A 16,314-nucleotide genomic window follows, 5' to 3' on the forward strand; every position below is an offset into this window, starting at 1 on the left:
TAGTAGTTCAAATAGACCTGGAATAGCAATTGAGACTTGGGGCTATGTGGGGCCTGGGGAAGGCGGGACCGTGGGACAGTTTTATACTTCACTTCGGACTTCGGGGTATGATTTAGTGCTATGTCCCACATCACTAAATCCGACATTTCGGTCATCTAGTAGAATGTGGGGAGTGTTCAATCTGGTAGAGGGTCCACACTTTCTTAGTTTATTCAAGGCCGCCATTCTGTACAAAGTCGTTCGTCACTATACATTTCACTGACACAAGGAAAGTGAATTTGCAGGAGGGGAACTAAGATACTTAACAAGATCCTCTCTCATTAGAAGTTTAGCGTCTACAGCATGCTGTTTAATTAAGATTTGAACTTCCATTCTTTGTTATACAATATTGATATGATAATTATCAATACTCACAACCTCAGATACCTCTCATCATCCTTGAAATCCGGAACAAGCAAATTCAATATTGAAGTAAAAAGACGAGAAACACCCCAATGCCCAACACGAGGTAAAACATCAACCAACCCACAGAATGTACTCGACTCTGAGATAGTAGGTCGCAGCACTTTGAATCCATTCGCCTCGAATGTCAGCCGCTGACAATTAATTCCAATTTTCTGCAATTCAGGGAACTCAACGCTCGGATGACAATTATTTGTCATCTCCGCGCCAAATTCCGTGTAACAGAACCAGATAACTGCAGCTCGAAATATAATTCGAGGAATATGTATTGGAGGCTCTGTTCCGATTGGGCTTTTCTGCAGTTCGCGGAGAATGATTGCCGCGTGAAGTGCACATCGTTGCCCATCTGGTGATGAGGCCCATTCTCGTATGTACTCTCTTTGGTTTTCGGATTCAGTGAGACCTTCTTTTCCGATTGCCAATTCTATTCGGTTGATGTCTGCATGTAATGAGATGAAAGCAGAATGCCACAGTACAGCAAGAGAGTAGGTCTCGGCGTTTTGGGCTCCGCTCGGGGATATTTTGGTTTCGTAAAGATTTATCAAAGCATTTTCGTAGGAACTCTGTTGTTCTAAATTGGCTGTGCTTTTGGCTTCCATTGCTGAAGCTGCGAGACTCTCCAGCTCCAAGTAGGTATGGAAACCGTTGGTCATGGTGTTTTTTGAAAAGCTCAGTTCATCAGGAATCCTGGTTGATGGTCGTAAACTGCTAGCATATGAATGCGATCCTGAAAGATGCGTAATCATTTTTTGTGACCATTCTTTTGCTGTCTTCGCTAGCCAGGGTTCATCATCAGACAGAAGGGGAAGCTTAGATGGCGAGTGACGAAAATATGGATCTGAAATGAACAGTTCCGAGATTTCGACATCATGGATATGGATACCCGCAAGAAGCCTTGGAAGCTATTAGAAATTTAATCAGCCCATGGTGCAACAAACTCACCTATTCCGTTCTTCCGCTTGAATCCATGTCTTCCATGCTCTTTCTGGTGTGTGGGTGATGTCACTTAGGCTCACGTATTCTGATGCTTTCTTCATCATTTGAGACCCAGTAACTCTTTTTGCCCACTAAAGTACAATGACTTAGCTCTTCGTCAACTTGATTAGAAATATTCCACTTACAACTACAAGTGTCCCGTGAAACGTCTGGGCGATAAGCAAATCCTTCTGCCTCTGTTCGTAATGGTTAGCTGCTTAGCTGTGAGTACAAAGGTTGACCTACTCCGGACAGCAGCCCAAAAGTCTGCCCTATAAGAGCTGCCTGGATCATAGCTATGGTCTCCAGTCCTTGGCGTGAAAAGTACCCCTCCCACTACAGCAAGTCAGCCGGTATCCATCAACTCAATCATACGATCTGTTGCGTACCGATGATAGAATCGCTTTGTTTAGCGTCTCAAATATCTTCATCCCTTGAGAGGCGGCATAGGATGATCCCACAAATAGACTTCCAATAGAGCAGATGGACAGTAAAAGTAAAGAGCTTTTCGAGGATGGGCGAAAGGTTGGTGCGTGAACAATCGGAAAGACAGGGTGGAATTTCGTGAAATACATTTGAATACATAAATTCTAGTTTGTTAGAGGGTGGAGCAGATATCTGGTCGTGAAGTCCAAGCTTACCAAGAAATCTGTCGATGGAAGAGGTAAAAACGGTATGTCTGGTTGAAGCTTAACAGCCAAGCTAGCTCGATAGGCTTCGTCCACTTGGGTTTGTTCGGGTATCATTTCAGGGGTGATATGGCCGGTTCTGGATAGACCTAGCCACGTGGGACCCATATAGGTATGCCAATGAGTACGTATAAGCTCTTCGCGTGGTGGAGTGTTGTCTTCCTCTTGAGGCTGGATAATTGGGACCGTTGGTTCATTCTGAGAATTCGATAGATGCCCTGGAAGCCACTTTGTGGTTGACATTATAATCTCTGAATTCAAAGCACTCAAATCAAAGTCATCGTCTGCAAACCAGGCTGGTATTTGGATATTAGAGTCTTCAAACATCCAAGAACCATGCTGGGTGAGATCGGCGAAAGATGAATCGAGGGTTGTCAGTCGGGATTGAGATCCGGGTGTTGGAAATCCCGGCGTATTTTTTTCTTTGTTCTTCTAGTTGTACTGGGGCGACCTCTTGAAAATCGGACGTGGCTGTGGCTTGGTTGGCAAATGAATAGGATGTCGACCGAGTATTGATTCCGCCTGGGTATTCAGATCCAACTGCAGATGACTGATGCGGGGGTGTCGGAAGCTCCCTATAATCGGGTGACTGTCCATATGAAGACACTTGATGGTTGTGGGATTTCTGCGGTGCATCATTCGTATTGTCCATGGCTGCTCTTGCCTCTACTCCCTCTTGCAGAACGCTGGAGGGATGACACCTCATATGTCGCAAAAGCGAATCACTGAGACAATGTTCAGTGTTTTTCTGACCTCCTTCTGTGGACACAAGAGATAGAACATACTGACGACTAAACGGCTTTCTGCAAATCGGGCAGATAAAGGGCTTTTCCCTGGTATGTGTTCTCACATGGCGTGCCAGGTGTTCATCCTTTGAAAAAGTCTTTGAGCACCAAGAGCACAGACGCTCACGTTTGGTTCGCAAACGTTCGCTGGGCATATTTGATGTGAAGTGTGTTAGATGTGAGTTGTGGGGATGAGAGGTGCAGACGTGGCGAAGCCAGTCCGGGGGTGTGGCGGTGCAAAAACGGGAATTTCAAATCCTGATGATGACCCTGCAACACTTCTGAACAAATCAATTGCTTAGGGGTCGAGCTAATCCGTGTGTCCGCCGTGCGTTGAATACAAGTCCAAGTTCCGGGTGTCCCGCATGTCGTGTGTGTCCCACAAAAACGCGGGACCGAAGGCGAACACCCTCACTGCAAATCAGAACACGCACGTTAAGCCAATAAAGCAGATTAAGCTCAGCTTGTCATGGTGGCCCCGCGTTATCAACTCTGGGGTAAATGGGGGAAGCTATCCCTGGAGTGGATATTATGCGAGGTGGCCCATTGTTTGGGGATTTTCTTCATTCCATTGAGACATTCTACTGCATAGGGACTGATACCGAAGTAAGAGACCAACATGACATTTCTATCTCAGGAATTTTTTATCAGACAGACTACCAGCACTGTCCAGACAGATATCATCCCTGGAACAGACTTGATGAGAGAGGGCGAGGGCATCCATTTGACACACGGGGCCAATCATGATATACAGTGAGTCATTTGAACTATTATGTATTCCGATTCATACTCATATGAGAACAGACTCAATCCCTGTCCATCGCAAGATCCGAGTGACCCCTTGAACTGGTCCAAGCCATGGAAATGTGAGTATACAGTTCGCAATATGTTATCTGCACTAGCTAACCGTGCTATCCAACTAGACCTGGTTATAACTACCCAGTTTCTATTCCTCTTCGTCTCTGTGGAATCGGCTTTATCGATGGGACCAATGTTTCCTCTATTTGCAGCCGAGTTCCAGCTCAATGATACACAGCTTAGTCTCTTGACAGGAGCATGTGTACTAGCTCTTGGATTTGCCAACTTTATCATCGTTCCTTGTTCCAATATCTTCGGTCGGCGTCTGACGAGTCTCGGTTTCTGCTTGCTGGGCATTGCTTCGTGCATATGGCAAGCTTTGGCCGTGTCTTATAGCAGCATGCTGGCTGCACGTGTTGTGAATGGAATTGCTACTGCTACTAGTGAGACGCTTTTAGTGCAAGTTGTGGCAGATATGCTTTTCCTTCATGAGAGGGGTCTTTGGACGGGTGTGTATTTGTGAGTGTAATCTCTCTTACTATCAGCTTTCTCTGACATTTGAAAGCATGGGGTACTTCTTAGGTTTGTTTATTGGTCCTATCATTTCAGGCAATATTGGGCAAAGGTGAACATCCCGCATTTCCGCATTTCACAATGCCGGATAATATGAAACTAATATTTACTGTTCAGATATGGCTGGCGAAGCTTCTTCTGGCTATCCCTAGCTCTCACTTGTTTCAACTTTATCACCCTCCTATGCTGCTTCCCAGAAACCAGGTTCCGCAGAGACACACAACCAGAAACCTCTCGGCTTGAATGTGAAGCTCTGGCCGCTCACAATACTAGCAAAGTAGAAACAGAGCAGCTCGAGAGTATCGAACAACGCAGCAACATTGTGGGCGCCGGCAGACCATCCAGATCCCAGTTCAAGCTCTGGCAAGCCCCAGAGCCAGCATGGAAATCATTTTTACTCCGAGATATCATCTCACCATTTCGCCTATTTCTTTTCCCAATCATCCTCTGGGCAGCACTTAATGTAGCCGGCCCCGCCAACGTCCTCCTATTCTGGAACTTGACAGAATCCGCCATCCTCAGCGCCCCTCCATACAACTTCTCGCCATCGAGTGTGGGATACTCAAATTTTGCCTTCGTCGTTGGTGGTTTGGTTGGTCTTGTTACCGCGGGTCCATTTTCCGACTGGATTGCTGTGAGAGCCACGGAGAAGAATAATGGGATACGAGAAGCAGAGATGCGCCTGCCAGCTCTTATTCCCTATCTCATGTTTACTGTCGTCGGTATTGTGATTGGCGGGCTGGGTTATGATCGACTCTGGGACTGGCCTGTTGTGCTAGTTGTCGGTTATGGCTTCAGTGGGCTTTGCGTGACCACTGTTCCTACGATAGCTATTGCATACGCTGTTGACTGCTATAAACCAATCTCTGGTGAGATTATGGTTGTTGCTACTGTTATTAAGAACACTTGTGGGTTCGTGATGAGTTACTGGGTCATGCCTCTGGCGGCACGGAGGGGTTTCATCGTGCCTGCTATGGTAGAGTTTGGGTTGACGATTGGACCAATGATTCTGGGGCTTCCTATATATCTCTTTGGGAAACGGTTGCGGAGGTTGACTCGCAATTCCAGTGTACATGGTTATGCAGGGTGATTTCTGTAATGAGGTAGCATAATATAATTCGGGTGTGTAGTTCAGGGCATGGCTACATAGCGGAGTATGTAAGGCACAGTACTTAGGAGAGACCGATTCGTTGTAGGCACTCAATATCTGCAATCTGATAATTAAAAGGATGAGGACTGCCAGCAGGTTGATTCGATTTACTACACAGAAGGCCTGTTCAAGGAGTACAAACTGCATGGAGTGGGTGTGGATATATAGGTAGCAAGTGGGTCCGGTTGATCCTAGCAACAGGGTGACAGGTGTGATACGGTTAGATATAAATTCTAAGAAATGGCAGAACTAGGCACACAATAATTTATGAAGTGACAGACCCTATATAATAGCACAATTGCTATATCTAAAGTGCATCCACACTGGCAATGAGAAAAATGAGATCCTCCAGTGACGTTGCGCCTATCGATAAGCACCTCACGTGATCGCCAACTTTTTTTTCTCCCATGAACATCTGCAACATCTGGACTACAGCCACCACTCCACTGTCGCCCATCATGTCCGACGAAATTGTGTGGCAGGTTATTAACCAGCAATTCTGCTCTTACAAGCTCAAGTGAGTTCTATTTACCACTGAAACGCCTATCGTATTTGAATTTGCGTTGGCAGACAGACGAAAATCAGGAAAAGCCGCTAACGATCGACTTTTTTCTCGATAGGACGACGAAAGACCAAAATTTTTGTCGCAATGAATACAATGTCAGCGGTCTCTGTAACCGCCAGTCTTGTCCGCTAGCCAACTCGCGCTATGCGACAGTGCGAACCGACCCCGAAACAGGCGTGATGTACCTGTACATGAAGACCGTCGAACGTGCCCACATGCCGAGCAAATGGTGGGAGCGTGTGCGCCTGTCCTCCAACTACGCCAAGGCCCTCGAACAGCTTGACGAGCGTTTGATCTACTGGCCCAAATTCCTCACTCACAAGTGCAAGCAGCGTCTCACCCGCCTGACGCAGGTCAACATCCGCATGAAGAACATTGCCAAGGAGGATGAGCGTCTTGGAGAGAAGGTGGTGCCTAAGCTTGCTCCTAAGATCCGTCGGCGTGAGGAGACCCGTGAGCGCAAGGCTCTGTCTGCTGCCAAGGTTGAGCGCGCTATTGAGCGTGAGCTTATTGAGCGTCTGCGCAGCGGTGCTTATGGTGACCGGCCGCTCAATGTTGAAGAGGGCATCTGGAAGAAGGTTCTCCGTGGTCTTGAGCGCGCTGGTGACGGTGAGCGTGATGTGGACATGGATGATGGCGAGCTCGAGGAGGAAGAGGAAGAGGGTGTTGGTGAGGTTGAATACGTCAGTGATCTCGATGAGGAGGAAGATCTCGAGGATATGGAGGACTGGCTGGGCAATGACTCGGCTGATTCCAGCGACTACGATGACGATGAGGATGAGAGCGATGAGGACAGTGAGGATGAGCTTAGCGAGGATGAGAAGAAGCCTAAGCCTAGTGCTAAGCGGAAGGCTGCTGCTCCTCAGTCCAAGCCTCGCAAGAAGGGACCTCGCATTGAGATTGAGTACGAGACCGAAGGTGCCGGCAAGGAGCTGGCATAAGGAGGAAAAGTTCACCTGTGCATGGCGTTTGGGTTCTGTGTTACATTTTGTAGTGATCGGGATACCCTATTGCATCCATTTTACGATCCAAGTCCAATGTTATTTGTACAAAAATAACATTCCTCAGCTTTACCTTCAAATTCTTTAAATTCAATTACTTTCCACTCGTTAAGATGAAACCGATCACGTGCCACCTGTCGACTAATGTCTACGGGTTATCCCATCTTCCTTTGAACATGAGGAGAGATCCGTCTAATAGAAGGAAAGGCCACAATTCATCTTCTTCCATCTCCAATCCCTCGCCTACATCATCTGCATCAGCTCCATCATCTGCGGATTGGGTCTCCACCGGTCAAGCTCGCTCGTGCCGCCCCGCATTGAAGCTCACTCCAAACAACCACACCACCCACCATGAGCTCATACTTCTCCTCCCTGACCACCTCCTCGGCCATTTCTGGCCTAGGCTCTCGTCTGACCAACCTCCGCCGAGCCATCACCCTAGGTGACGAAGGCGACGACCCCGAGAACGAAGACTGCTCCCACATCTCTAACGCCCTCCGCGCCTATTACAACGAAAAAGGCCGGCCTTTCCCACCATGGCTGCCTCAGGATCCTAAAGCCCCAGTCTCGACGCCCTCCTCGCGCCAAATCGCAACTACCCAACTCTCCGGTGGCCAACAGCCCAGCTACGGCCGCAGCGGCGGTCTAGGCGATCTCTGGGGTGATTCCGCGCCTCAAGCTCAAGCCCAGAACCCACAGACCGCTAGTCTACGTCGTGGCCGCGGAGGCACTGCACCACCTCTCGTCGCCGCCAACAGCGCACCACCTGGCCCCGTTCCCTCCGGCTCCCCGCCCGTTTCCCGGTCTCAGTCTGGCTCCCCGGGCAACCTCCACCCTGCAGGAGCAAGACCCTTACCCAGCCAGCGTGCTGGATCGCATCAGTCGGCCCAAGCCCGTGTCAACCTCGACCGTGCCGGGTCAGGTGGTGGCTCGGCGCAGGATCGGTTGCGGGCCAGATTGCAGGGCGGCCGGTCTCCTAGCCCCAATGTCGATCCCAGTGTGAGGAAACCAGTGGGTGGAATGGGCCGACGCTGAGTGAGGATATTAAATGCATTGCATCGCGAGCATGGCGCTGGGAGTTTTTTTGTTTTATGTACATACTCGAGCAGATCGCACATATTAGACCTCTACCGGGTACAGTGCATGTCCCATTTGCAAGTCCGGAAGGACCCCGTAGACCACCACTCAGACAGCCAGACTTAGATCACATACGAGGTATGCGACAACTTTAGTCCAGGGTTTACAAGAAACAACAAGGACACATCTCGGCTCGACATGGGGAAAATCCCGCAGTTTGCCCCCCGAGTCTGCTGTGTGAGGGGCCGTTATATTCCGTAGTATACTCTCATATACCTATTTGCTTTTGTACTTGTATATCGGAAAGTGATTTTCATAGATGGCGCTCGGCCCTGCACCCCATTGGCCCAAACCCTCTTCTTCTCTCCAGATTCCATACTATTTGTCGCCGAGGTGTCGCTGATATAACGCAGTTCTCTGGAGAACCCCAACTCCTACACTAGATGCTTCACGTCTTACTCACATCCTGGATTATTCCCGAGGAGATTTATCCCGCGTGGGATGTTAGCCGTCTCCCACATTGGGTTTATCCGCATTTCTTCTCTATACTCTCGTCTACTATGATGCCGAACGGGAAGCCGGGAATCTTCTGGAATGGAATGCCCTGAGTATGCCAAGTATATTCAGGTATACTCAATACTGCATACGGAGGATAATAGACTTTCCCTGCGAAGCCTAGACGTAAATTGTATCTGAGACCATGGTTGTGCGCCCTGGACGCAACAAGCCCTATAATTCGTGCTTCCTTCCGATCTCTCTATATTTCCCGGTCCTCCGCATTCTCAGTCCGATCTGTTTATTCCTGCTTTTGCTTCCGGTGAGTGACCGCGTTTACTCTCTTCCCTCAGCCCCGGACCGGCCATTGCACCCGATCCTTCTTCTCCTCTCCGTTTCTCTACTCGATCCACATAGTCTGTACTCCAGGATCAGATCCGTAACATTTGACTTTTCTCTCGCGTGCGTAGTATGTGCTAATCATCGGGACTGGTTTGTCTCAAATAGTCCTTGATTTCCCGAACTTCGGTGGTTCTTTTTTTCTTTTTGCCCGGCTGCGACTGAGGTGTCATGTTCCTCTACTTCTTTACTTCTATACTTCTATACTTCTATACGTCTAGTAGACCACACCTCTTCTACTTGAAAGCAAACATAGCCAAACCCAAAGATTTTGAGATCCCACAGGACTCACACAGGGAGGGAAAAAATGACGTCCACGAGATAGACGACATCGCCGACCAAAAGCTGGAGAACCTCAACGAGGCCGCTATGAACGCAGAGTTGGCCCAGCTGGAGGAGCAACTTAGTGCATTCCCCACGCCGCGCTTTAATTTGAAGATGTCTAACCCGGTCATGTTCACTTGAATCCTTGTTGCTTTCGCTTGCATGGGTGGTATGCTGTCTGGTCTGGACCACTTGCTGATTAGTGGTGCCATTCTCTACCTCCCCATCGACTGAGGCTTGAACTCTTCCCAGAACAGTCTTGTTAATGCTAGTATGCCTCTTGGTGTTGTGGCTGGTGCTTTGATTCTCTCGCCTGCCAATGAGTTCCTTGATCGGTACTGGGCTAACTGCATGCTGCCCGGCTTCTTCATTGGTCTCGTTCTCGTCGGTGTGAGATATCAAATCGATCCTGTTGCGCACTCCAGAGCTGTGCGGGGTATTTAGCTCACTGGTATCATTCTCTCCATGGGTTTCTTTGGTTTGTACGCTTGTCTGACTTGGGTTGTGCCTTCTAAGGTCTTCCCTACTTGCGTCCGTAGGGTATGACCGCTGCCGATGCCAACTTGTTCCTATACTCCTTCATCGGTTTATATAGCTTCTCTCGCATGATGGAGTCCGTGACGCGGATTACTTTGAGCCTTGGTTTCTATGGTGGTATTGCTCTTCTAGGCTGGGTTTATCAGAAATTCTTTATGCCCGAGACTAAGAACAAGTCTCTTGAGGAGATTGATGAGCTCTTCTCGTTGCAGACTTCTGTTCTTGTCAAGCGTGACATGAAGCAGACTGCTCAGGTTATTCGGAATTTGTCGCGTTTTCACTTGAGGGTCTTCTCGTCGGAGCCTCACAAATAGTGGGGCTTAATGTACGGTTCTCAATTTGTGTTGAAATGTTGTTATCTGCCTTTTGCATGGCTCTTGTTTTGTGGCTCCCGATGTCATGTAGTTATCATTTACTTTGATCTTTGATCCACAGAGTTATACCCAATCTATATTACTAGGGTCAATATATTTCTCCGACCCTTCAATCCCGCTCAATGTAGCCATAAGCAGGGCTGAATTTGCTTTGCTTCCCATCTGACTTGGTGATCTGATATCACACCATATCCCTCACTGTAAATCATGCAAGGTCAACCTCCAATCCCTATCCGCCCCACATATCCACATACGGCAGTCTATTATTGCCATCAGCTCAAAAGTCTTTCTGCCTATAACGTACCGTTTTATGTATTAGTTTTGCCTTGCTTGAAGCTTTCGTTGTCCCCTTCTTTTTGATTACCTCCTCTTTGTCCATTTTCCAACTACCTTGATTACAGTTAGCCAAAATTAGGGTAACTTTTGTAAGGGAGGTACTTGCACGTAAAAAAATATTTTATAATATGAAAAAAAAAAAAAAAGGTAATACTACTTCAAGGCGGTAGACAGGGCGGTGAGGTCTTATATTAGCCACGATGTTATTTTTGAGCTGATGGCACCAACAAACTGCCGTATCCATCTGATGTATCAGAAATAGATCTACAATGCATGAAAGGAATTCGAAAAGCCCCACTACAAGCATAGTACAATATTGAAAGAGATATCACCAAGCCGTACCTCTTCCACAATTGCCATCTCGTCTCCCTTGATCTCCATGAGAATGCCAATACCCCTCAAACAAGGCACAACAGTCTACAGATGGTTCCTGCCTCTGTATGACTTCTGGGTGCTAGGAATCTGCAACAAACAAGCCTGGTCCTGCCCAACAAAAACCACCCTCCTCCCTTTCTACAAACACAACCTTCGAGCCCGTCATCTGGATATCGGTCCTGGAACAGGGTATTACTTGGTTAATAGTGCCCCGCCGCCCGAAACACAAATCACGCTGTTGGATCTGAATCCAAAGTCTTTGGCTCATGCTGCGAATCGACTTGATAGGGCTAGGAAAGGGAATGTGCATATTGTGCAAGCAGATTTTATGGCCCCTTTACCTTTGACTGGTGTCTTTGATTCTATTTCGCTTTTCTTTTTGCTGCATTGTTTGCCTGCGACTGTGTCGGAGAAAATGGGGGTAGTTAAAAATCTGGGGAAATTCCTTGCACCTGATGGCGTAATTTACGGGTCTACGGTCCTTGGGAAGGGGGTTAGATATAGTCCTTTTGGGAGGTTTCTTATGAAGCGTTTAAACTCCGGAGGGGTTTTCTCTAATGTTGGTGATGGGGAGGTGGAGATTAAAGAGGCTTTAGAAAAGGAGTTTATGAGAGTTAAGACTACGGTTGTTGGATCTGTTCTTTTGTTTGAGGCTAAAGGGCCAAGGATAGGGTAAAATATGGATCGTGTCTCATGGCTGATGGGTTACTTGTCTGCTACATGGGAGAAGTTGATTTTTTTTTTTCTTCTTTTTTGGCTTATTTAGTCTTTGTTGGTACTATCTTTTCGGTATTTCGCTTGCTTCGATATAGAAGTGGAGAAATCCCAAATCTTAGACCAGCGTGGCTGTTGACAGCAGTAGATTACTTTAGAATCTGACATCACGATGATACTGTGAACACCGGGATATAAACCAAGTTTTCTCGGTAGATCTGATAAGTTCGATCAACTAGAGTAAATTGACTATTTAAATAAGATGGTAACCAACGCTAGATGCATTTCCAAGGTATGATGCTCAAGATGATTTACAGGCCACGTGAAAGATCAGTGGCAGCTAAGGTGACAGAGAAACAAAGTCTAAACGAGGAAGAAAAACCGAATGCACCGAATGCTCCGATTTAACCACGGACCTTCCGGTAGCTTGGTGGGTGCCATGATTGTTTAATCATTTTGCCGGCCCAGACTGGGACCAAGGCAACGGCTAGTACGGCAACAACGCGCCATAACCAATCGAGGGTGATCACGTAGCTGAGGTCAAAATATTCGCCTAAAAAGGGAACACTACCTGCGTACACAAGTAGTGTGCCAACCAGGCAGAAGATCATGACTGGGTGCCAGGTTGTGACTGCGATGGCCACCATGCCCAACTCGTTGAGTACCAGGGCTGTGAAGGAAAGACTGATAAGTTGTGGGCCGGTGATGGTGTCCAGGAGAATCTGTGAGAGTCCTTGGATGACTGCGCCCTGGTAGACGGAGATCATGACCCAGCCAAAGAACGAGCGATAACTCAAGCTTTTTCCCGTCTTCAACTCTTTGTACAATTCGGGGTAAAGATTGGCAAGACGCTCGTCCACATCGCGATCAAAGGCGAGAGAGAAGACTGGGGCATTTGTGTAGACAGTGGCGTAGCCGACCATGAGCCAATTGATGAACAGCCCCTTGGGGTCGAAGTGACTGGCAATGCTGTACATGGTCTGACAGACGCTGATAATCAAACCACGGTGCATGATGAATTGTGCTAGCTTCGCAGATCGCTTGTATGAGTTGCGGCCATGCCACACGAGAAGCTTTGTAATATGGTGGAACTGGGTGATACTGAAATCGGCAGCAAGAGATGCCTGGCGGCCTTCTTTGCCCACAATACCAATTCCCACATCAGCTGCTTGAATCATAGAGACATCATTGCCACCATCGCCAATGCAGCATACACGTTTCTTGGTGTGTTGGCGAATCAATTCCGCAATCTCGGCCTTTTGGGTGGGAGAACATCGGCATGCGATCACCGCAGGAAGTAAGACCGCAACGGCAATGAATGCTGTTCGGAATTGCCCAAGCATGAGAGTCAGAGACTCGCCATCAATCAACAGACAGCAGTCCGTTTTGTTACGCAAGAAGTCAAGGGCTTCCTGGGCAGTTGATTTATCTGTAATTTTGGTCACGGTGTGGATGTATTGGCCTCGAGAAACGAGTTTCGCTGAAATAGCAACACATCGTGCGGTTTCAACTTTGTCACCAGTCAACATCCAGATCTTGATGCCTGCATTACGCATAAGCTCAAGGGATGACTTGACGTCACGCTGAAGCCGATCTTCCACACCCGTCACTCCGGAAAGTTCCAAGTCTTGCTCAAGGTAATCAGTCACGACTTTGGCCATGCCAGCATCTCGTCCTTGTAGTGAGAGGGATGCTTGTCTATATTTGGCAGAAAATTCTTGATACTGCTGCGACGAAAGACGCTTGCGTCCAACAACCAAAGTTCGCAAACCTTCTCGGGCCATGTTTGCTGTCTCTTCATCCAGCCAGTCATTTTTCGCCACGATAGACGACATGACCGTGTCAGCACCCTTTTGGTAGAACCAGATCTCGCTGTCATCTTGGCCCGATGTCTCGAGCACTTTGTCATCTTGCTGGAATTGCACGATTATACCCATCCGCTTGCTGTCAGAAGTGAATGGGAAGATATCAAGAATACGAACGCGAACGACGACTTGCTTGGTGTCGGCGGATTCCAGAGCAATGCTTTGTCGATCGCGATAACAAAGCTTGAGTCCGACCTCTTCGGTATACCGGACGATAGCAATTTCATCTGGAGATGATGCTTGGTAGCTTGTTACTTTCTGACCATCTTCCTCATCGGTGGTTGGTGTGACGTTGTGACAGAGAGCAAGAGCTAGAATAATATCCCGCACACGGGAGCCAATCTCTCTCCTCGTACGTGGAGCGGTGGCCTGGCCAGCTTGAGTTCCGTAAGGTGTTGAAGGAGTAGTCAAGCCATTGCCCGCAAAGCTTTGACGAATGAATGAAGCCACTTCATCCATGGCCTCATTGGCGTATGACACAGTGCCAACGTGTATTTTCTTCAGCTCCATTTCATTTTGAGTCAACGTTCCCGTCTTATCAGAAAGGAGGTATTCAATTCTCCCGAGATCCTCGGGGATTGTGCTGGTACGGACCACTGTGCCCGGAATATCTTTGTCTCGTTGGATGAATCGCCCATAAACTGACTTGGCCATATCCAGGTTGACCCGTAGACTCATGGGAATAATGGTTGAGAAGAGAATGAGATAGATCATGATGGCGACATACCACTTCTTGTCGTTTGTAGGCTCGAAACCTTCCAGGCCAACAAGAACGATGGAAAGTGTGAGTGTGAGGATGCAAAGAATCTTGGTGAGGTTGTTGATCTCGTATTCCAATAAACCGACCTTTGAACGGGAAGCGGAAGTTGATAAAGCGGCGCGGGTTTGTGATCCTGTGTAGATAATCACGGCGTAGGTAGTAGTGTTGGAAGCAAGAACCGTATTGGCCCAAGCGGTATTGTCAATAGTCAAAGGCGCTGAAGAGGTGGATTGATCCTCGCCGGGCGTCCTTGGGTCGTTTGGCTGAGGCCCATCGTAAAGGCCAGGGGGTGAGCTCAACTCGATCGTACCAACGAATTCGTTTACCCTCTTGTCAGGAGCACTGGCAGTTATCTGCAATCGAGAGAAGACGCTCAAGGGTATTGATTGGGACAGAACAGAAGGTAAACGGAGCTTCCAATCGGTCTCACCGTCCAACTGATCAGTGCGGATAAAAGTGTCACCAGCTGATGAGTTGTCTGCAGTGTAATGAATTTGTTCAGAAGATCCCTGGTCAGATTCAAGCAAATTCGTAGATGCTCCTGGCTCCGCTGATAGTGATTGGCGTGGAGTACCAGAGTCGTTCGAAACACTTTTCAGAATCACCACATCGGCGGGCAAGCGTTGGTTCTTCCGAACTTTGAGTACATCGCCAACTTTCAGGTCACGAGACTTTTTCGTCACTTCCATTGGGGAAGACCTGCTTAGCGACACAGTGCAATATTCTTCTGCGTTTGCCTCGGCATCTCTTCGACGCCGTCCAATGTCATCAAGTGCCTCTTTACCGAGTGATATGGAAACCACAAAGGCGAGAGGAGCAATATACGAAGACATGTAACCAATCCGTAGCACGGGAATGACCTGAGACAAAGCCACGAGAAGGAAGTATATGTTAAAGAAGAACGAGAATTCGTTGTAAAGGGTTCGCGGTAGGAAACTCCAGGGGGTATATTTGGCATTGGAGACGACGTTGGCGGGGTATTTGGCAGCCTGGTACTGCCCAACAAGCACTTCGCGGGGAGGTTGATTTGATGAATCGCTCGTGTTTGATCCAAGCTTAATGGAATTTCCCTGCAGGAAGCCAGGTGTCTTAAATCCGGAGAATCCCAGGAAGCCGCCCTTCTTGGGTGATTCGTCGTCATTGAAAATACGGGTCGAGCTTGTCCGGTTCAGAAGGGGCGCATCATCGTCTGCAAGATTCCTCGAGCTCGCATGTGAGCCCCTTAAGCCTTCCTCTTCCTGGTTCTCTAGCAAGGCGTCCGTGTCTTCCTCAAAGTCTCCTTGTCCAGACGCACTGCGTCTCCACCGGCTTCCCACGCCGACTCGCAAGTTCCGCAGTGCAATTCCTGGTCCATAACTTCGTTTGCGGCCGGTATAGTCTCGAGAATCGCGGGATGCGTGAGGTTGTTCTGTGCCCGGGTCAAGCTCTTCCAGGTCTAAATCATCATCCGAGTCTGAGAAGTCGTCTGGCACGGGTTCCGAGGGGTGCAGGTAGTCGGCTGACGACGGCATTGTCGGAAACGTGGGATTGAAGCTAGTTGATCAATGGCTGTAGCGTTGTGCTGGCCCTCGCATCAAAGGTTCATCTCAAGTCACGGCATTGGTTAGGAGTTGGTCTGGAGCATGGTGAACGAGTGTGAGAACAATATCAAAGAAGCGCCAGTTATAAATGAAGCCAAAATCAAGAACAATATATAAAGACAAATGTTCGTGACTGCCTTGTCGGGGCCACGCAATCACATGAGTGCATCTGTTATGTCACTGCTGATATAATCACATAAGGTTGGCATTACTCGGATTAACTACTGATCCGAGATCGACCGTACACCGTACTTAAGTAGATCAGCCCTGATCACTGAGCACATCAGGTAATCTGTTGCATCTAAATACTCAATGAAGTCTACTATACAGGCTCTAGATGTTGAAGACAAAAAATTATCATCCCATAGTCACCTGGGAATATAATGTAGGGCTGAATGGTGACGTCCATTCCCAATATATTTGTGTACTTGAAACTCATTGGAACGTCAACTTTTGTCATAGTTCAGAAATAACCATGTT

The 16,314-nt window shown here is 48.0% G+C and overlaps 6 protein-coding genes across 6 annotated transcripts; 4 read left to right on the plus strand and 2 right to left on the minus strand.

Annotated features, from left to right (window-relative positions):
• Nucleotides 1–410: 410 nt before the first annotated feature.
• On the minus strand, nt 411–3,066 carry N7508_007196 (uncharacterized protein; the record flags this gene model as incomplete). Its single annotated transcript, XM_058465260.1, is given in 7 exon segments — nt 411–1,356; nt 1,405–1,529; nt 1,584–1,634; nt 1,684–1,773; nt 1,827–2,027; nt 2,079–2,558; nt 2,569–3,066. The coding sequence occupies 7 exon segments, from the start codon at nt 3,064–3,066 to the stop codon at nt 411–413; spliced, it is 2,391 nt and encodes a 796-aa protein (XP_058319113.1).
• Nucleotides 3,067–3,530: 464 nt separating this feature from the next.
• N7508_007197 (uncharacterized protein) lies at nt 3,531–5,372 on the plus strand (the record flags this gene model as incomplete). Its single annotated transcript, XM_058465261.1, has 4 exons — nt 3,531–3,664; nt 3,716–3,777; nt 3,835–4,228; nt 4,400–5,372. The coding sequence occupies 4 exons, from the start codon at nt 3,531–3,533 to the stop codon at nt 5,370–5,372; spliced, it is 1,563 nt and encodes a 520-aa protein (XP_058319114.1).
• A 467-nt stretch (nt 5,373–5,839) lies between these two features.
• N7508_007198 (ribosome biosynthesis protein MAK16) lies at nt 5,840–6,938 on the plus strand (the record flags this gene model as incomplete). The annotated part of the gene is made up of 2 exons (XM_058465262.1): nt 5,840–5,949; nt 6,053–6,938. The coding sequence occupies 2 exons, from the start codon at nt 5,840–5,842 to the stop codon at nt 6,936–6,938; spliced, it is 996 nt and encodes a 331-aa protein (XP_058319115.1).
• Nucleotides 6,939–7,349: 411 nt separating this feature from the next.
• N7508_007199 (uncharacterized protein) lies at nt 7,350–8,033 on the plus strand (the record flags this gene model as incomplete). Its single annotated transcript, XM_058465263.1, has 1 exon — nt 7,350–8,033. One exon carries the CDS (start codon nt 7,350–7,352, stop codon nt 8,031–8,033), a length of 684 nt encoding a protein of 227 aa, XP_058319116.1.
• Nucleotides 8,034–9,140: 1,107 nt separating this feature from the next.
• Nucleotides 9,141–10,144, plus strand: N7508_007200 (putative MFS sugar transporter; the record flags this gene model as incomplete). Its single annotated transcript, XM_058465264.1, has 3 exons — nt 9,141–9,419; nt 9,546–9,683; nt 9,833–10,144. 3 exons carry the CDS (start codon nt 9,141–9,143, stop codon nt 10,142–10,144), a joined length of 729 nt encoding a protein of 242 aa, XP_058319117.1.
• A 1,889-nt stretch (nt 10,145–12,033) lies between these two features.
• On the minus strand, nt 12,034–15,765 carry N7508_007201 (aminophospholipid-translocating P4-type ATPase NEO1; the record flags this gene model as incomplete). Its single annotated transcript, XM_058465265.1, has 1 exon — nt 12,034–15,765. The coding sequence occupies one exon, from the start codon at nt 15,763–15,765 to the stop codon at nt 12,034–12,036; it is 3,732 nt and encodes a 1,243-aa protein (XP_058319118.1).
• Between the last annotated feature and the right edge of the window lie 549 nt (nt 15,766–16,314).

The sequence above is a fragment of the Penicillium antarcticum genome, assembly GCF_028974205.1.
Source record: "Penicillium antarcticum strain IBT 31339 chromosome Unknown utg000006l_segment0_segment0, whole genome shotgun sequence".
NCBI lineage: Eukaryota > Fungi > Ascomycota > Eurotiomycetes > Eurotiales > Aspergillaceae > Penicillium > Penicillium antarcticum.